General features: G+C 39.4%; 1 protein-coding gene across 1 annotated transcript in view; it reads left to right on the top strand.

Annotated features, from left to right (window-relative positions):
• The first annotated feature begins 4,502 nt into the window (after window positions 1–4,502).
• Window positions 4,503–20,531, top strand: part of LOC146450849 (very long-chain specific acyl-CoA dehydrogenase, mitochondrial-like) — a 19,881-nt gene continuing 3,852 nt past the window's right edge. Inside the window, exons 1-20 of the mRNA XM_085099863.1 lie at window positions 4,503–4,682; window positions 5,597–5,651; window positions 6,557–6,635; window positions 6,939–7,003; window positions 7,499–7,591; window positions 7,820–7,861; window positions 8,659–8,766; window positions 10,248–10,274; window positions 11,011–11,076; window positions 11,260–11,327; window positions 11,499–11,544; window positions 11,760–11,845; window positions 12,608–12,656; window positions 13,562–13,607; window positions 15,016–15,119; window positions 16,783–16,887; window positions 18,484–18,570; window positions 19,059–19,121; window positions 19,649–19,750; window positions 20,445–20,531. The exon at window positions 20,445–20,531 is cut by the window's right edge and continues 11 nt beyond it. Of these exons, the coding sequence (XP_084955989.1) occupies window positions 4,585–4,682; window positions 5,597–5,651; window positions 6,557–6,635; window positions 6,939–7,003; window positions 7,499–7,591; window positions 7,820–7,861; window positions 8,659–8,766; window positions 10,248–10,274; window positions 11,011–11,076; window positions 11,260–11,327; window positions 11,499–11,544; window positions 11,760–11,845; window positions 12,608–12,656; window positions 13,562–13,607; window positions 15,016–15,119; window positions 16,783–16,887; window positions 18,484–18,570; window positions 19,059–19,121; window positions 19,649–19,750; window positions 20,445–20,531 (1,476 nt within the window). The 5' untranslated portion in view covers window positions 4,503–4,584. The remainder of the gene's footprint in view (window positions 4,683–5,596; window positions 5,652–6,556; window positions 6,636–6,938; window positions 7,004–7,498; window positions 7,592–7,819; window positions 7,862–8,658; window positions 8,767–10,247; window positions 10,275–11,010; window positions 11,077–11,259; window positions 11,328–11,498; window positions 11,545–11,759; window positions 11,846–12,607; window positions 12,657–13,561; window positions 13,608–15,015; window positions 15,120–16,782; window positions 16,888–18,483; window positions 18,571–19,058; window positions 19,122–19,648; window positions 19,751–20,444) is intronic.

The following is a 20,531-nucleotide window of genomic DNA, read 5'->3' as shown; positions in this document are numbered from 1 at the left end:
GGGGTAACCATGCATTTTTCAGATATAGCAAAGCTTCAATTAAAAAAAAAAAAGGGCCATACATTGCTTTGCATTTTACTGCTCTTTAGAATAATTTTTGCTTAGTCATCTCTAAAGAAAAAAATGCCCCGCTTTCCCCAGTTTTCTTTCTGGATTCCAGTAGCCCATATTAAGATCTGCTTTTCCTGCATAGTCATAAACAGTGCCAAAATACTTTTGTATTAGGACGCTCCCGTCCTTCATTTTTTTTTTTTTTTTTTGTTTGTTTGTTTCGATAAAAGAGGTCCCGTTCGCCGTCATATGGGCAAAGGTGAATTGCAATGGCCCAAGCAATTTGCTGTGGCCATTAATTGGAGCGGCAGGTGGCTTTGAAATCGATTGATACAGTCACCACATAAAAAGCGATATTAGTTTCTTTCAATTTTATATATAATTCATTCTTATCGCAAAAATCGGAATGCCAGTATGTTAAGCTCTTACTTCAGTTAACCTTATTCTGTTTGTACTGACTGTGTCAGGTCCCTTTCCGATTTCCAACGCACAATTACACGTTTTGTGGAGCTATTAGGCATTCCAATGGACTAAGACTGATCAAATGGAAAACGGTTTGAACCGAGCGAGATTCTAGTTTCTTATCAGGGTTGACCGCATCGTTTAGATACCAGCTTCAAAACTCACATTTTCAAATTCCGCCGACCTTCTGCCGATCTATCGGAGAGATTCCGATCGCATAAGCTTGTCCGTGTTAACCGCTACGCCATATATTTTAGCTCCAGCGAAAGGATGCAGAACGCCGAAAGCGAAAATATATCGCATCATTTAGTCCGGTGGTTGCACAGTTTTGTAAAGCCTAAATATGACTTTCAAATTCAAATCCTCGGGCACTGGGGTGGTTCATTTGAGGCCTGCAAAAAACTTGACCCTAAATCCCGTATTGATCCTCTGCCCAAAGCAAGAGACGAAGAGGTTTTTTTTTCTCGTTTATGAAACAACGCCGGTGTAACACCGACTGAAATATCCATTTGCAAGGTAAACTATTATACCTTCCAATATAACCTCCGAAACAATGTTAGCATGTACAACATTACTTCATCGGCAGAGAATGTGAGGTCGATCGGCTTCATGATATGATTTTTTCATCTTTGTGGGTAAACCACTCGAAATTCAGGTCTAAAAAGAGCAGATGTGTAATATAACAATTATTGACCAAAATTCAAAAAAATGACTCCATTTTAAGTAAAATGTTTTTTGACATCTACTTTCGTTTAATTTGATTTGAAATCGAATGCCAAAGATAAATATAAACTGAAAAACTTAAAAGCTAAATACTTCAAAGGGCGTTCGTCTGAATTCAATCAATCGATCGATTCGTGTTTATTCGACCCAATAACCACATTACAATTACCATGCAATTTGCATGTATTACATCGTGTTGATTGTCGAGCACTGAGAGCTCTCGACAAACTTCTTATAAATTGTGATTTACAAGGAATCACCTGTTCCGAAACATTTATACTACTCAGCAACATTAAAATAAAAAATAAATAAAATGTAGCTATGTATCTTGTTTCTATATGCTGTTGATCAATATAACGCATTTTTTCTTCATATGGTTATTTCTTTTTTCTCGGTAATAGAAAATTGACAACGTTTTGGATTGTAGAATTTCTGTAGGTGAAGCGGGTTGTTTCAAATGCAGCTGGCATCCCTTTAATTTAGTACGGTGCTTCCTAATACACTGTAGATACAATGTTATTCAAGTTTTAAAAGAGTCATGGTTGTAATGATAATGGTCTGGACGAGCGGGCAACTCACGTGTCCGTTTTACATTATTTCGCTTGTAGGCTGAATCATGCGGCTCACCATGGCCACAGAGGACCAGAACAGGGGCATCAGATGGACTCCGTTCACTTACTTGGAAGACCTAGGTTATGTTGACGATTTAGCGCTATTATCACACACCCATTCTCGCATCCAAGAGAAGACCTGGCGATTTAAGTAACGTCTTTGCAAAGTAAGTCGGTCTCAACATCAACAGCAAGAAGACTGAAGTTAATCCTGGTTGAGAACAAAGATCTCCCGTATACGGACAGGTTCACCTATCTTGACAGCATCATCAGCAGTGAAGGGGGAGCAGACCTGGACATCCAGAGCCTTCTAAACTAGGCCAGAATTAAACTCTCTTATTATGATGGCGCTCCTCCACCTACGTATACAGCATTCACACAAAATCAAAATCATCAAAATCAATAATAACTCCAATTGCGTAATTTGTTTTTAACAAGTAGCTAAGTGCATAATTATGGCACCAGAACGGCCAACCACTATCGATCGCATTCTTGTCGCACAAATCTTAAGCATGCAATTCACAGTCCTTTACCAAGGTCCCAAAATCTGGAACTCTCTCCCAATATCAATTACTTCTTCATCTATATTTTGCACCTTTAAGGAAAAAACTAATGTTGCAGTTTTTATCTGTAAAACCATGAATTGACCAGGCCGTGGCTAAGCAGCACCATATTTTCTATATTATTAATGATAGCCGAAGTGGCCTCTCTTATAAGCCTGGTGGTTTCTTGAGGTCTCCTCGCCATTACCTTGACTTGTAAATTGAATGATTTGTTTTTTAGTAAGGCAAATAAATGATGATGATGATGATGATGATGATGATGATGATGATGATGATGAAACTCTATCACAGCTGTGTCCTCATTGCTCTCCTATACGGTTCGGAATGTTGGCGATTGACGAAGAAGGATTTGACAAAGCCATCCACGTTCCATACCAAACACCTTCGCCGAACTCTGCGCGTCTTTTGGCCCAAAACCATTTCAAAAAAGGACCTGCTAGCTTCATGAGGAGGCGCTGGAGGTGGATTGGCCATGTCACCCGCCAATAAGCCTCCTTCGCCACTGGACACCAGAGGGAAAGCGAACACGGTAGGGTCGTCCAAAGATCGCATGGCGACGGACGGTGGAGAAAGAAATGCGACAGATGGGAATTTCAGTGATGGCGAAGGACCGGCAGAAGTGGAGGGATCACGTTGCTGCCCTACACGCCACCCGGTGTAATGGGCATGAGTGAGTGAGTGAGTGAGTGGGACATCAGTTACGCGGTATTTTATACAACAATAATTACACCAGTTCCAGTTTCCATAGTAATAACTATACTGAGTTGACATGAGTGGCATACCACGCATGCGCAACCTCGTTCCCTGGAAACGAGGTCGCACGCATGTGTTGTGTTTTCTTGCATAATTTTACAGTATCCTGCATGTTTCCACGTTTAGTTGAACCAGAGCCGAATTCTTTTCCGTTCAACAATGCGTATGGTCAATATGCCAATGTTTTGTGGTCTATTTTGACTGACCAACAGTCTAGATACATTGTTGACCAGTTGAATGTTGAACCGTGTGAAGTAGTACTGTGGTGTCTGACAGAAACTATCACCGCTTAAAAAAGGGTTTTGCTAAAAGTAGACCCGAGAACCCCCCCCCCCCCCTCCCCTACCCCGCCCACGGCCTGCAGCCCGCTGCCGCACCTCAAAGCCCACGGCCCGCGGCCCGCACTCCGGTCGAGATATTTACTCAGTGGTGTGGTGAATTGTGGTCTAAAATGGACAACCGTGTGAGTTTCGATTTGTTTCAGACGTCGTTTGCAATTTCAATCATTTAAATCCTTTGCAATCTTTGTCTCAGGCTATTGCTTTTTGCTCAGAGGAAAGCAGTTTGTACGTATAAATGTAAGTGCGTCGATATTGCAGATTGACCCACAGTATTTTGTCAGTTTTTTTTTTTTTTTGTGGATCAAATAAATGGAGAAAGAATAAGTCTCTCTCTATAGCATGTCGCCGTGGGCCGCCGGGTCCTCGGGCCTCAAAATTAAACCCTGCCAAAAAGACTAAAACAGGTGTTAATTTGACTGCATACAGTGGATTCGATCCGACGAAGCGCTAACGCTCGAAAGGTCAGCACTCAATTCTCTCTCAGTGGCCAACCAGTACCTTATCAACTCTGTTGACAAAGTCAAACATTCGTTTATATCCCCACCGACGCGGCATCACAACAAAAAAAAAATATTGAAAATAAAATAAAATAAAATGCCGTACTCAAGTTGTCAATATCATTGTGACTATACGGTTCCACAAGTCTTCAAACTGCAAAGCGACAAAGAAAAATAATGCTGCCATGGTGGTTACTTATGTCCAATTAGAGCCAACTCCAGCATTTTCTCCCGCGCTTTTTCGAGAATTCGAATTGGTTTATTCAAGTTCTGTTGTGATTGGTCAAATTCCACATCATGCAGCGATTAAATTTTCCTCTTCAATGTCATAAAAAAATAAATGGCTGATATTATCTACCAGTCATTAACAAAGATCACCCAAATCAAGAGAAAATATTTATTTTCTCTTGCCCAAATAGATCGTTTTCCTTGAATGTCGTACAGAGCCGCGAGAGGCTTGGACTTTGGACGGCTTAGCAGCCGCTCTTTCCTTTATTACGTGACAACAGCAAATTTGTCGATGTCATCTCGCGAACTTCGAAGCGGCTAGTAAGATCCGGCTTTGATTGAATTTATTGTCAGAATGTTGCGTTGTGGATGCCTTAGATTGTCCCAGAGTCTTGCCTTTCTCTCTAAAGGAACATCTAGTCAAGTTCTTTTCGACTCTTTGAGTCTTAAACGGTGAGTTACATAACTTAAGACAAGTAGCAAAACTAGAAAACTGCCGAATGCGATCGTCTGTTCGAATGCTATATATACGCTCCTTTATTAAGTTCTAAAATGATAAATACTGGTTCCAGAAAAGTCTTAAGTTTAAGTTAAACCAGTTCAACTTTCATTGATGTTCTGTTTCAAGAAACTGCGATCTCGTGATATAGAAGTTTAGACGATATGATGAACTGCTTGAACAAAACCTTGTTTGTAAATATTAAGCTTAATAATGCTTTCGTTGCGTTCAAAGTTCACGACAGTTCCATTTTACGTGTAAAACAAATCGAAAAAAATATGAAATACTCTTAGAAGGCTCCACAAGAAAGCTTATTCGATGCTGATTTAAAATAGGTACCATGTTCCGTCTTCACCGAACATCATCAGATAGATGTCGTGATTTTCAAAATGCCGGTCGTAGCGTGGCGAATGATCATGAAACGTGGTTGGTCGAGGGGGCGTGATGAAGGAACGGCTTTCAAAATAAACCGGTGTTGATTTCACGTGATTTTTCGTTCTCCGTTCGATCTTGACTTTTTGCACGTCCTTTAATAGAAAATGCAAACGTTTAGTTTAGTTTAAATTTGAATTTGATACCAATATGTTATGTAATTCTTTATTGTGAATGAGCATGAACGCATTAACATGCCCGTACACATTAGTTCCTCTCATGAAGTTTACTTGCAAGCTTAAAGTTACAGCACACAGATACATATGTATGTAAGGGGTGTTTGTAAACAAGAGGACGCAAGTGCTTCCTTGTACTGAAAGGCTGGTAATATTGCACTTTAAAGACCTTAGAATTTCCTTATGGAAGTACAGCTGTAATTATGCAAAGCAATTACATGCATAAGTAAATTATGAGCAATTGTCATTTTCTTTTACAGAGTCACCATTGTCGGTTCACAGTATGCAAGACATGGATATGCCACAGATGCAAAGGTGTGTGACGATTCATAGTGAATGTTGACTTTTATCAACAGAGCTGATCTGATGAAAAGCTAATGTTCGAAACGCCAGCTCTCAAAATAATCTCCTGCTAAAACCAAACATTCATTTCAATGCCCAACCAACACAGCACCACAGTTTCTTTTATTGGAAACTAACCTCATTCAACTGTATGCACTCGTTATGGTTTACTGTAAGTTGTGCAGAGAAAAGAAGTCAGGTACCTACAATTATTGTACAAAAAGTCATGTACAATGTAGATGTACCAGGCAGAAAGATCCCAATTTAAGGTGCTGTTACACTAGGCAATTTTTCTTGCAACTTATCTTGCAATTTTGTTGCGGCACAAGTTACACGAATCGTTGCCCAGTGTAACATATACATGTCTTGAAATGAACATGTCTGGCAATTTTTTCTCGTTGTGAGAAGTAGAAGTTGGTTTTATTTTGTACAACGGTGACTCTACTAAAAACTCTGCGAAGCATGTTAATTCAGGGCATGTTATACTAGGCAACGATTCGCGCAACTTGTGTCTCAACAGCGAAATTGTGAGACAAGTTGCAACAAAAATTTCCTATTGAAGCAGCGCCTTTAGGGTAACTGAGTTCCTGCAGTGGTACCTCTACACTGTAAATGAACCCGAAGACTTGTGCTCTATGTGTACCATCAGTGTGACTAGTTAAATGTCTGAATTCCTGAATTTGTTGTTGTTTTCTTTTTCCGTGGGACTGGAGGAAAAAGGTTTATTTGCATTTATTTATTTATTTATTTACAGTGTAGTTGCATACACTTGAATTTCTTTAATTTATGGTGTGTACATGTATCTTGTGTGTTAAAGTAGGCAATGCAATACATGTGCATTGGAAAAACTGTGATTGACATCTTGCCTTGCTTTACAGCCCACAGAGTCAAAATCATTTGTCATGGGTTTATTCAAAGGTGATCCCCAAGTACAGCAAGTATTTCCTTTTCCAGAAGGTAAACTTACATGTAAATTGTTCATTAATTGTTTAAATTTATTTATTTTTGTAAAACATTATTACAGAGTATGATATTCCCATCTGCATCAAACTAGTTTAATTTTTATTTCCCTTTGTGTCAGATTATGGTAATAAATACTCCACAAAGGAAAATGAAAATAAAACTGGCTCAAAAAAAAAAAATTTAAACAAAAAAAAAATTAAACCAGAACAATTTTTGTACCCACACCATAACATTGTGCTTTTGTACATGTAGATAGTGTAAAATTTTAACGTTTTACGTTGCCTTTTTTTGCTGCAGTTTTGGATGCTGAACAAGAAGAAACATTAAGAGCATATGTGGATCCTGTGAGCAAGTTTTTTGAGGTCTGAGTCCCTTTGTTTAATATAGAGCTTGCTACAAATAAAAATAGGTCAGACAGGCACTTGCTTGGACGTTCTGGAGAAGACACAATTCACTTTCACACAATTCACTGGCAAACATAAAGGACATAATTTACATATACAGTGTACAGCTGTAGTTCACAGTTCACTGTATTTTATACATACACAAGTTTAAAGATGATTTCAAATCACATGAACATTTTTGGGTTTCCTAGTACATGTAATGTAAAGGTATGTTTAAAGTTACACATGTACAGTGTACAACACCAGTGTAACTTGTTATTTCCGTGATTGGAATGTTTTTTTTGCAAGGCATTGACAACTGTTTATTTTAAAAACTACAAATTAAAGTAAATTGTAAGTTCAGAATTTGTTTACAATGTAGTTCAGAGTAATATTATACATACGCCTAATACTGCATTACATGTAAGTCAGGAGCCTTGCTAAATTGTTTAAATTTACTTTGTGACCGTGTAGGAGTGCAATGACCCATTAAAGAATGACGCAATGGAAAAGGTTGCTGATGACACGATGGACGGGCTAAAAGAGATGGGTGCTTTTGGGCTGCAGGTATACAGAGCTGTGTTATTGTGAGATAGTGCAGTGTTATTAACAAATATATTGTTGGCTCATGCGTCAGTATGCATTCATTGAGATATGAAGCACGCGAGAAGAGCACGAATGTAATTACTAATCCAAACAGTACAGTTTACAGCTGTAGTTTAATTTGGGTCATCCTGTTAATATTTTTTTATACACATGCAGTGTAATTTGCTGTTATTGTACTTGTTATCATAGGTGCCAACAGATTTAGGTGGACTTGGTCTTACAAACACCCAGGTATGCCACTTGTAAATGTGGAACTTTAATAAAACTTAATATGAATGAGGTACAGTACTGTTAGTAAATTTTGTATGCAGGAGGGAGGCTGGTCACCAGTCTTTTTTTTCATAATTAAAATACATGTTGCTGAATTAATTGATTGGCTGAATGACCGACTGATTAATTGATTGATCGATGTCATTGATAGTTTAATTTTGCAACTACATGTATGTGGCAAAATATGTTTGCTTGATTGATTTCAAATATGTTTGATTGATTCCGGTTGATTGTGTTTGATTGATTGACTGATACCGTGAACTGTAAATTTTAGTATATCATGAACATTGATATTAGGGGTTATTATTTTAGTATCCAGTCCTCATCAGTTACATGCATTTGGATTTCTTACAAGTAGTTTCAAGTTTCTTTATTTCCACATAGTAATTAAATGCAAAGATCAGGAATTAGGAAAAAAGGAATGTAAAAATGTGAAAACAAAAACCCATGGGGTTAAAATGTGTTTTCACACCTGGTCTCTTAAATTAATCTTGGTTAGTGAGCGTATTTGAAAATAAGCAAACATAGGTATGTGAAATAAATGAATAAGTAATGAAAAAGAAGAAAAAATAAATAAATAAATAAATAAATAAATAAATAAAATATCAATTAACTATGCAGGAAGTCAAGAAATCACTCTCAGGCTTCGGTTGATAGAAATATGGAATGGAAAGTGGAAATTTTCCATTAAAATTTTCTAAGCTGTCTGCTGTCTACATGTACATGTACACAAATTTTCTGAATTTTGTTGTTTCCAGTACGCAAGGCTTGTGGAGATTGTTGGTGCTCATGACCTGGCGGTAGGAATAACTCTTGGTGCACATCAGTCAATTGGCTTCAAAGGAATCCTGCTTCATGGAAACAAGGTGAATTTGCCTCAGGATAATATTATATCAATATTATAACATTACATTATTATATAAAGTATAAAGAACAACATTACTGTATAATAAACAGGCTTAATAGTTCCACTTTGTTTTCTAACCAAGGCCAAGATGTTTGAAGCCCAATTAGCACTAATCCTGGCCGGGGGTTAACTGTGGTTAAAACCTATAAGTTTCCATAGTAGCTAACCTGGATTAACATACATACAGTACCGAGCCAACTGTGTTTGCGTTTTTGTTGGAGCGATGTGAGCACGTGTGTGCACGTGTGTGATCGACATGGAAAGAGTTCGCTCCTTAAGCGTTTTCTCGGTTCTTTGCCGATTACAACCAAACCTATTGAGCATTTTTAATCAAGAAAATGCTGTTTTTGAAGTTATTTGAAAGATTAAGGTACAATCAAGCATAATTTTGTGCATGCAGCGTAAGTCTGGTTTAGCGGGGCTAAAAGCGATCGCGCGTGTTTCCATTCTCAGCTTGTGAAACAGCGGCCGAAAAAGCCGTAATCTTTTAGTTTCGCTTCCTTCACTGTTAAATCTGGGTGTAGTGAACAAGTAATCCAGTCATCTGTCAGAGGAAGACACTGTTACAATCCGAAATCAGTTGATAGAAAATGAAGAAAACGTGACATTGCCTTTTGAGATGATCTCGATAACAATTATGCAAATTTGTAATACTACGCCAAAAATGTAGACATTCGCGGCAGCTTTCAAAGTCTGCTAAAAAAAGTGAACAGCCACGTTGAAGTTTCCCTGGTCTCTTGCCGAATTCAACCGAGGTATTATGCACCACCTTGGCTCAAACTTTTTTGTTGCTTCTTTTGCAGAAGGATCATATGTGATGGATTTGTATCAGCAATCCTGATAGGCTAATTTATGGTTTTTATTAAGGAATTGTGCAATTTTTTGTGAATCGTGCGATTTTTTATAAATTGTGCGATCGGATGCGATTTGAGGTCAATTGTGCGAAATCGCACCATCGCATAATATCAGATGGCCTGTTTATGGTATCGGGACAGTACACTCTCCAGACTGAATTGGAATTAAGAAAATGTTGGTTTTTAAGGAGAGGGGAAAATCGTAGTACAAGAACCAACGACAAACTCAAGCCACATACATTTATGATGCCAAGTCAGGGAATCAAACACAGGCTTCACTGGTGCAAGGTGAACGCTCTCACCAGTGCACCATCCCTGCTCCTTTCATAAAATAAAACATGACATGTACACATAATTATTTACATGTAAATGATATGCCAACATGCACATGTAACAAGGGTAATTGATATAAATGTACTGTAATTCATCTAAATTGCATAGAAATGCATGCATCTGTTTAGCAAAACAGTTCTTTTGCTCAATAACAACTAAGTTTGTCAAGCAGATTAATAGTTGCTACATTTGCATTATGTCTTAGATTTATTATCAACAATTAATAGTTTTTATTGTTTGTTTAATTTTTAAGGAACAAAAGGCAAAGTACTTACCTTTGGTAAGTAACAGATACATTGTATACCCCTGTTGGTCAAAATTATTAAGGATTCAGTGGAATCTCTCACTAGTCAACCTTCCTTTTTATGTAGTCTCCACATTAAATTTCCGCCTTTATAAATAAGCCCGAAACAGCAGTCATTTTTTTATTTATGCCACTTCTTTGATCTGGTCACCCCAGATTTTTCTGACCTTTGCTGGCCAGGTGAAAATGGTTTCCACTGTGTTCTCAATGTAATTTTACTTGCCACTGAGGTTAATCTCTTCGTTTCCTCTCCTCTCCACTTTCCTCTCCACTTCCCTTCTCTTTTCTCCTCTCACCTCTTCTCTGATCTCCTCTCCTCTTCTCTCTCCCCTCCCCTCTTCTCCTCCCCTCTCTCCTCCCCTCCCCTTATCTGCTGCCCTTTCCTCTCCTCTCCTCTCCTCTCCTCTCCTACCCCCTCTCTCCTCTGTCCTGTCCTCTGTTCTTCTTTCCTCCCCTATCCCCTCCCCTTCTCTCATTTCCTCTCCTCTCCCCCCCTCCTCATTGCTTCTGTTCTCTCCTCTCCCCTCCCCTCCTCTCCCCTCTTCTTTTCTCTCCTCTCCCCTCCCCTCCCCTCCCCTCCCTTCCTCTCCTCTCCTCTCTCTCTCCTCCTTTTTTCTTCCCTTCACTTCTCTTCTCTTTGTTTCTTTTGTCTGCTCTCCTTTCTGGAATGTTCCTCTGTAAGTATATCCTTCTTACAGTAAGTCTCTTGCAGGTTGCTAATTGTGAAAAAATGGCAGCATTCTGTTTAACAGAGCCAACCAGTGGATCAGATGCTGGGGTAGGTAGTTTTACAAACCAACGACACCATAGCAAAGTGCCACTCAGTTACATGTAGCTTCTTTCTGAGTGGTGTCAGTGTTAGATACCCTTCTTGCATCTATGCTGTATTAAATTTTTGGTTCTGGCATTTAATTGTGAAAATACAGTCAAGTTGTAATTTTTGTCTTAACATCTCTTGTAGTCCATTCGGTCACGAGCTGAACTAAGCGAGGATGGGAAACATTATATTTTAAATGGAGGCAAGCTGTGGTGAGTGATAATCTATGTTCATAGAATGAATACTATGTTTACTAATTCATTCTTAAGTCAAGCAGTTTTGGAGCTTTATATTTAAAGCCCGTGTTTGTATAATACTCTCGTGATAAAACAGTTACACTGTATGTAAGTGATTGTGCTTGTACTTTTGTTTTACTTTTACAGGATCAGTAATGGTGGATTAGCAGACATTTTCACAGTCTTTGCTCAGGTACTTAAATACATACATGTACTTGTCACAACGCCTAACGGAATCCCGTTTCCACGAAATTGATTATCTCAACATCCTCCTTCTAGTTTAAATGCCAATATCGGCATAAGCAGCATTCTTTTTTTCCTTTTGGCTTTGAACCAGTTTCTTTCTTTTTTTTTTTCTTCTTGTAAATGGTTAGAGATAAACTAAGAGGTTTTATGCTTCTTTTCAAGACTCCGGTGAAAGACGAAAAGACAGGCGAAACAAAGGACAAAGTCACAGCTTTTATTGTCGAGAGGGGATTTGGAGGAGTAGAGAGGTACTTTGTTGTTGTTTGTAATTAATTTTACTGAATGCGGTACACGTACTATATAATGTGTACTGTATGTGTAAGTGACAAAACGTCCGACAAAAGTCAAGATTGTTCTTGACTACTCACAATTTCACATTTCTTCAATAAGAACACGGCGATTTTACGTTTCACGGTAAAAAGAGGACAATTTCTTATGCAAACGGGCATTACCGGTTAGCTTGTTTAGAATGACGTTCAAACCACTACCTTCCTTGGCATCCTCACCTCTTGTGGTGTACCAGGGATCTGCATGGTGGATTTTGGTGTGTTCTCCTCCTTGGTAAAATATCAAGAGCTGACTAAAGGTCACGAAAATGATTGAAGGTTGGACGGTGAGAATGACACGAACTTGGTACATGATGACAATGATGATAATGATTATGATGTGGACGGTTCAATACAAACAATGAAAGACAATACAATTTACGGTTCACGGTGAATCAAGCATAATTAATATATTTCGCTGATAATTACATGTATTGCTTAAGTCGACATGGCTTTCGATCTCTGATCAAAGCATAATTCACAGGAAAAAAATTATATCACATTATTTTCACGGGAAAAAATAAAGGCCATTTACGAATCTCTCGTAATTGGGGTCATAATCGCTCTGTAGAAATGAAGCAAGTAGGATACTTGTTTAGAAGATTTTGCAGCTGCTTTAGTTTTAGTGTTGGTTTTTATCTGATATACTGTGTAAAATGACCCGGCTTTTTTATTTTTTTGCAGTGGTCCACCAGAGAAGAAAATGGGAATCAAAGCTTCCAACACAGCAGAGGTTAGTGAGATCGTACCTTTCATGTACTTTAAACATCACGCACGCGTAACGAGCGTTAAATTGTTTACAGTAAAGATCCTTGACATACAACGCATTGGAAATGTTTCTAAACTACTCTTAACAAACAGTACCATGGGAAAGTACTACTCAGTAGCTTTCATTTGACTGGTCACACTTTAGGATTGCATCTACAGACTCGAAAGTTCGAACCACCTTGTACAGCATAATAAACAGTACCACAGGAAAGTACTGCTCAGTAGCTTTCATTTGAATGGTCACACTTTAGGATTTCATCCACGGACTCAGAAGTTAGTACCACCTTGTACAGCATAGTAAACAGCAGCACAGGAAAGTACTGCTCAGTAGCTTTCATTTGACTGGTCACACTTTAGGATTGCATCTACAGACTCGAAAGTTCGAACCACCTTGTACAGCATAATAAACAGTACCACAGGAAAGTACTGCTCAGTAGCTTTCATTTGAATGGTCACACTTTAGGATTTCATCCACGGACTCAGAAGTTAGTACCACCTTGTACAGCATAGTAAACAGCAGCACAGGAAAGTACTGCTCAGTAGCTTTCATTTGACTGGTCACACTTTAGTATTTCATCCACGGACTGAAAACGTACACTGCCCAAAAGCTTTCATTTGAATAGTCGCACTGAAGGAGTTTTTCCACATACTGAAAATTAAGTTAGACTATGTAAATATTGTACTTTAGTTGTTCCTTACAGGTTTGCCTCTTGCAAATACTGCCCTCATTAAATTAAGATGTTACCTTACCTAATTACAACTGTAGCTAAAATATTTCAAAAATCGTAGGCACTGTTTGATGTGTTTAGTCGTGGGCATTCAAATAAAAGTTGGTTTGCTGATATGTCTTTGTGTTATTTTCCTCAATAGGTTCATTTTGATAACGTTCCAATCCCTTTGGAAAATATATTAGGAGGTATATTATTGTTACAATATTAAAATGTCAGTGCTTTCAATAAGACCTGCTAGACTCCTAGCCTCGGACATTCAAAGAGCGGATAACTCTATCCAGTGGATAAATCGCTATCCAGCGGATAAAATGCACTCCAACCAGCGACTTATTCACTAGATAAAGTTATCCGGCGGTTATTCTGTTGTGAATGGCCGCCATAATTCCTGCATTCAGCACGACAGTGTTACTATGTTACTTTGTAACACACGTTAACTGCTGCTGTTTTATAATATTCAAAACCAAATGAAGAAGTATCAGTTGTTCTAATGAAGCCTTTTGCTCAAAGTGAATGCTGGAAACAGCAATTCTAAACTTAACAATTTCAAAGATCTTCCTCCAGAGGCAAGGGTGTTGCGGCCAGAGTTGCATTACTCTCTGACGGGCATTGCGCTAGAAAGAGCAACTAAGTCTTATTGGAAGTCATGATTGTTATATTACATGTGTTAAATTGTTATTCATTTTAGAGGTTTCCAAAGGTCACTTAAGCTGGCGACACACCTGGCGATTTTATACGCCGATCGCGGTGAATTTGATCGCCCCCGATTAATGCAGACACACTTGGCGATTTTTTTCGCCGATCGCGGCGAAAGGTCATGTGACAAAATTGTCCAACCTTATGGGTTGACGTTACTGGCGATTCGCAGTGATGAGCGTACAAAATCGCGAGAACGGGCACACTTGGTGAATGCCGGCGAATTTAATCGCCAATATCTGACACGCCAAGTGTGTCGCCGGCTTTATAAGGCTATAAAAAGTACAAAAATAGAATAAGCTGAGAAGCTAATTTAAACAACAAGCATACCGTGTTGAACATGATGTGGGCAGCAAACCTTTTCCAGGAAGGGGAAGTATGTCTCGGTTACACTGTTATTACATTGATCGTAATTTTTGGTTTTTGATCCATCGTTTGTGTGGAGGTCGTGGATTCGATTACCGCTGAGATCAAAGATTTTCTTTACCTCGTCCGGTCTCCCATTTTCTTACTAGGGCTAACGCTCAGTAGGAATTTCATGGGTTCACTTTAGCACTTTAACATACACCAGAGAGGTGATTATCTGATCCATCATTTGAAACGATATGTGGTTTCATCAATTGAGTTAATAGGCTTTTTTTGCTGGCCGCCGTAAAGATATTTCGACAGCTGACGTTTCGAGTGCTCGCCCTTCGTCAGAGCGAAACGTCAGCTCTCGAATCCCTTCGAATGTTCGTTTTCATTGACCCCAATAACGCTGCACCGCAATTTCTTTAGCAACTAACCCCCTTATCTATATGAAACTACTTGTAACGTGTAAGGAAGGCGTTTCAGTTTTAAGGCATCTAAACTTTGAGATTTAAATTACGATAATAATTTAAAACTGCCTTCTTGTTTTAGGTGTTGGGAACGGTTTCAAGGTTGCCATGCACATTCTTAACAATGGAAGATTTGGAATGGCTGCGGCTCTATCAGGAACAATGAAAGGGCTTATAGCGAAGGCTGTGAGTAATTCTGAAGCCGAGCTCCAGTAAAATTGCGTCTTTATATAGTCATTTCCTGGTTACAACATTGTTTCATTGATTCTAATTAGGGACCTTAAGATTGAGGTTTTCCTCTTAAACGGCAAACCACAAAGCACGGCCAGCAGTTTACAGTTCGGAGTTCGCCGTATGTACAAAATCCAGGCTTAAGATCGAAGGTTACATTTACCTAAACATTATAGGATACTCGCAGAAAAACAAGCTGGCGGCTGTACAGAGCACAGTATTGATGCATGCACTAATGTGGTTGGTTTTCTTCTAAATCTCGCAACTGAATCAAACGAACCTCTCATTCATCGAGATTACTCTTTCAAGAAAGTAAATTTGACGTTTAAACGTGGCTTTATAGTTTTAAAACTAGCGAAAAACTCTGCCGTAATTCATTTACCTCTAGACAGTGTCCTTGGCGTTGAAACCTGAACCTCAAACGTCAAACGTTTCGTAACGTGTGGGTTGTCTCGTGTTGTACAGTGAATATAAATTATATTACTGCCAAACCTTCAAGTAAATGCGTCTCTCCATGAAACGAAATATTTCGTCGTCTCCGTTTTGGTCTAAATATTAGGGAAATTAAGCTACAACGTACGGCGACGACAACGACAACGCCGCAAAACAATTGGTTTAATGAGGAAACTAATCGTTTTGCACGTGCGTTTTAAATTTTGGTGCATTTCTTTGCCGTCCTCTGCAAAACAACAACGTGAAATGACCAAATTTAAGGTTTTGTGGAGAACGTGGAGAACGCCCGACGGCGAATTTTTCATTCTCTCTTTGTTCTTTTTAACTCTACGCCACGACTGAATATTTGGTTCCTGTGTAATTCGCTGTTTTTGTTGAATGAGTTGAAATAATCGCGAAGTAGCACAAATAAAATGAAGTTTTAATTTTATTTTCAAGTGACGTTTTCGCTTCCATCGCTGTTGTCGTTGTTTAAGTTCCTTCAAGATTAGGGAGTTTTAGCAACGACGGCGACGGCAACGAGAACGTCAAAAAAGCAATTGGCTTAATAACCAAAACAACAACTCTGCACGTGCATTACACTTTTTGGTACATTTTTTTGCCGTCACTGCACGACTAGGACAAAATGTTTCTTGACAGGACGTTTTATGAACGAAAAAACACACGACGAACAATTTTTGTCTCTCTTTAAAAACGTGGGTGCGGTCTCCAAGAATTCAACTCCGGGAAATTTCATCAGAAATTCTACATTTGACATTTAAAGCGAGTTGCAATATTCGCGACGACGTTTGAAAAAAAAAAAAACGCAAATCCATTTTTATAGTGACGTTTTCGATGCCGTCGCAGTCGCCGCCGTCGTTGCTTACGGTTCCTATAAAGGGGGATGGGGTGGGGGGGGGGGGGGAGGAGGAGGAAGGGGAAACTTCCAGGGCACATCCCCTGCTGAAACCAGTTGTAGATGGCCGCAGATTGTGTTATATTGTGCTGCGCTTGTTTTATGTTGTGTTGTTTTGTTTGTTGCGTTGTGTTGTGCTGTGTTGTGTCTTGTCTTGTCTAGCCGTGCCGTATCGTATTGCCGTGTCGCGTTATTCTATTCACCCATCTACCCCCAATTTGAAGTGTAGTCCAAACTAACATATTAACTTTAATTTTATCCTCATGTTAGGCTGACCATGCTGCCAACAGAGTTCAGTTCGGTACCAAACTGGAGCAGTTTGGAGTTATTCAAGAGAAGTTAGCAAGGATGGCCATGTATCAGTATGTCACCGAAGTAAGTGGTGTACAGTGTTAAACTACAGTATTGGATAAATGATATTACGTAATAAACAATAAATAAATGATAAATAGCTTGGGACCAGTTTATACGCAGTACTTTAGTCACGTCGAAGTAAATCCATGCGCCATAGAAAGAGACTGGGAAAATGGTAAGGAATCAGTCCAATAGAGCGGCTTCTAATGAGTGTGAATGTTATTCGCGTTTGCTTTGGTTTTGCTTTTCAACGTTCTGTGATTGGTTGGCAAAATTCGCGCCACTTTCTCCACCGATGAGAAAGAAAATCAAAACCAATCGTGCATTGCCCGCACGCGTTTTCCCGCGCTTGGCGCCGGTTACATGCATTTGCTTCGGTTCTGATTGGTTCATTGCGCTGTTTACGTCCGTTGTGATTGGTCAGAATAATTACTTTTGTTTTGGTTGTACGGCACTCAATTGAAAACCGCTCGTATCACGCAAAAAAGAAGTAGTTAGACCAAGGTTTACACGGTTTTGAAAAGGTCATGGAATTTGAGATTTGCGTTCCAGGGCCGGGTTGTTCGAAAGCCGATTAACGCTAATCTAAAATTAAAAGTTAAGCGAGGTTTTCATCTCGCTCGTTAAAAATGCCAAAACTGAGAGCCAAAAATGTTTTGGAAGGATTTTTATTGATTAGTAATTAAACTCGAATCAAAGTTCGCGTTAATCCAGGATTAGCTTAATCGGGCTTCCAACAACTGGGCCCAGACCTGGAAAATTCATGCCGAAAATTAAAAAAAATGTTTGGGTCATGGAAATGTCATGGAATTTCAGATTTTTCCCATAATTATTTTTAGCTGATGGTTGAAAAGGAAAGAAAATTTTGGAAACTTCGCGTCTAGCGTCAAAACCTTCAGCGAGTGGTTACCGCTTCACTCATTGTTTTCACCTTTTTTTGAGGTCGTAGAATTGGATTACAAAGTCATGAATTTTCTTTTCCAGTTTCTGTGCGAACATTTTGTTGAGAGGTAATGGTCAAAAAGTAGTCCAATACTTATTATACCCAAGTTTCTCTAGCTCCTCATCATCGCCGACTAAGAACTTGTTTTTGATTCTTTGATTGGCGGCAATGACTTCACATAGACTTTGGTAACGCTTACATGTACATTCATTCAGTGTGCGCTAGTTTTTTGTATGGTACCTAGGCGTGTAATTTGGGGTATAAAGTGGGGCGGCCTGCACCATTTCCAACGTCTTACATGGTTGGTCTAGAGGACAAAAGAACGAACAACAGAACAATGCTCCCAACCCTAAAAAACAATGCAGCAGCAAGTTACACGGGTCCAGTGAAAATAGAGCTTTCGAAGGGTGCAGGTCCACTGCATAAAGTCATGTTAGATTTATTGGATTATTTTGAAATTCATGTCGCTTTAAAGCGCTCGGGTTCCCTGCAGTAAAATGGACGAAAGCCTTATGTACGACCTCATTCACAAAGCTTGTGGTGATGACTAACTCGCAACTCCTTTTCGAGTTAGTTCGTGAAATTCACGGGGGTTCTTGCGCGGAGCAACCGCAAAGGCTGTTTGATTTTTAGTTTGTTTCTGATTCTTACATAAAATTTCCTTATTATTTCAGTGCATGGCGTATATGATAAGTGCGAACATGGATCAAGGAGCCACTGATTTCCAGCTTGAAGCCGCCATCAGTAAAGTTTACGCCTCGGTGAGTGAGCCGCGTAACCTTAATGCATGCTGTGATGCGTTTCCTGGGCAACGTGCGCTAACTAGCTCATTACAGATGCGCTGGGGTCATGACAAGTTGAAGGGGTCAAGACAAGTTGAAGTTGAAGGCCGTCCAAGCTTAAAAGCTTGGACGGCTTCAGCTTGAGAGTCCAATGAACGTCTAAACGTCACAGAAAGCCTTGGAAATTTCGCTTAAACCTTTACATTTTTATGAGACAAAACTTCTTCCGGACAACCCCAGTTTCCAATTTGTGGCTTGCATAATCGGGGTTTTAAATCGCGCTGAGGGTCTACTTGGCTCTTAAGAAATATCTTTAATACAAAACATTGCTCGGTACGTGGCAACGATTTATCTTGGTACATGTACTTGTGTTTTGATTGTTCCTATTGTCCAGGAATCAAACAATACGCGTCAAATTGTTTATTGCCCTCTCGTTGACAACGTTGCATTTTTCTTTCTTTTTCCAGGAAGCAGCGTGGTTTGTCGCTGATGAGTGCATTCAAATTCTCGGTGGAATGGGTTACATGAAGGTAAGCAATCGAGTATGTGCCTAGTAAAAAGGGTTGAGAAGGAATTACAATGATAGCTGATCTCTACACGTCACCTCCTCTCGTTTCACTGGCACACAACCACGCTACACGCACTTTACTACCTAGATGTACCCCCCTGCGACCCCCTCGCTCCCCCCCCCCCCCCCCCACCACCAAAAAAAAAGTTCATTTTCGGAAGAGTGTACTGCGACTGAGGTGCTGGTAGGATATCTTGGAACGCGTCGACACCGAACTGTTATAGATTACAATGGAAGTCTTTGCGAAGGAAAAGTTGTTTTAGGTGAAGGAGTTTTCACAAGAGCTATGCTACTGGCCAATCTCCCCATCGTTTCATTTCGTTTACATTAGTTAAGCCAGTTTTACTTATATTAGTCGGCCAAACGTCAGTGGTCCGTTATCATTCTTTTAGCACAGTTTAATTTTGACTTTAATTTTTATTAATGTATAGTTTTTTTTCTTCTCACTTACAAGTTACATTGTATTTTTTTTTCTATTAATGTTTGAAGGACTGCGGAGCTGAGCGAGTTATGCGTGATCTCAGGATTTTCAGAATATTTGAGGGGACCAACGACATTTTGAGGTTATTCGTCTCTTTGACTGGGCTTCAGGTAAACCTGAAAACAACAAATAACACAACAATAATTTAAGGTGGCTCTGAATCCGTTCGCTAGAAAAGGAGGTCACCGAGCTCGTTTCTGAGTTATAACTACTTAAAGGTTTAAAGGTAAAATTAGGGAGGGGTGTTCTCAACAGATTATGCCATTGCTGTGGTAACATATTACGTCGAGAAAACGACCATAACTTGTTAGTCAATGTTTAGGCATTTGTTTGATACCAACTGATAAACCGTGGAAACCATAGCAACCAGTGCCAGCCACCTTTACCATTTCTCTTTGGTAGAAATTTTGACTTATTTTTCGCACAAATCGGCCCATACACGTTAAACATTTTGTGTGCTCAAAAGGAGTGGCAAACCGATATTAAAAGGCTGGTGAATCACGTTTCCAGAGTTGTTCTTTGGTTTTCCTACCATACGTCGTGTGTCCTCGCGGGAGGCAATTTTTGCATGCGTGTTTCGCTCGTAGCCTCAAGTACCCCTGAGTCATTCAACCTGAGAAGGTGTCTTCATTTACCAGGGTAGTTAACTTCCTGAACTATACACTAGACTAAAAGCTGCATACGTGCATACGTGCTCGGTCACAATGATTTAAAGGCTTCTACGGAGTTTTTTGAAAATTTGACGGCATTTGACGTATTCTTTCGATTCATAACCTGTATTGCTGTTTAATATTTTCTCTGCAGGACGCTGGCAAGCATTTAAGGGAACTTCAAAAGTCCTTGAAGAATCCTGCTGGGAATCTGGGACTGATTTTATCTGAAGGAGTGAAA

The sequence above is a fragment of the Pavona decussata genome, unplaced genomic scaffold (genome assembly GCF_977016875.1).
Source record: "Pavona decussata unplaced genomic scaffold, jaPavDecu1.1 SCAFFOLD_417, whole genome shotgun sequence".
In the NCBI taxonomy this organism is placed as follows: domain Eukaryota; kingdom Metazoa; phylum Cnidaria; class Anthozoa; order Scleractinia; family Agariciidae; genus Pavona; species Pavona decussata.
Note: the sequence above shows the minus strand (reverse complement) of the source record. Positions and strands in the feature narration are given on the sequence as shown.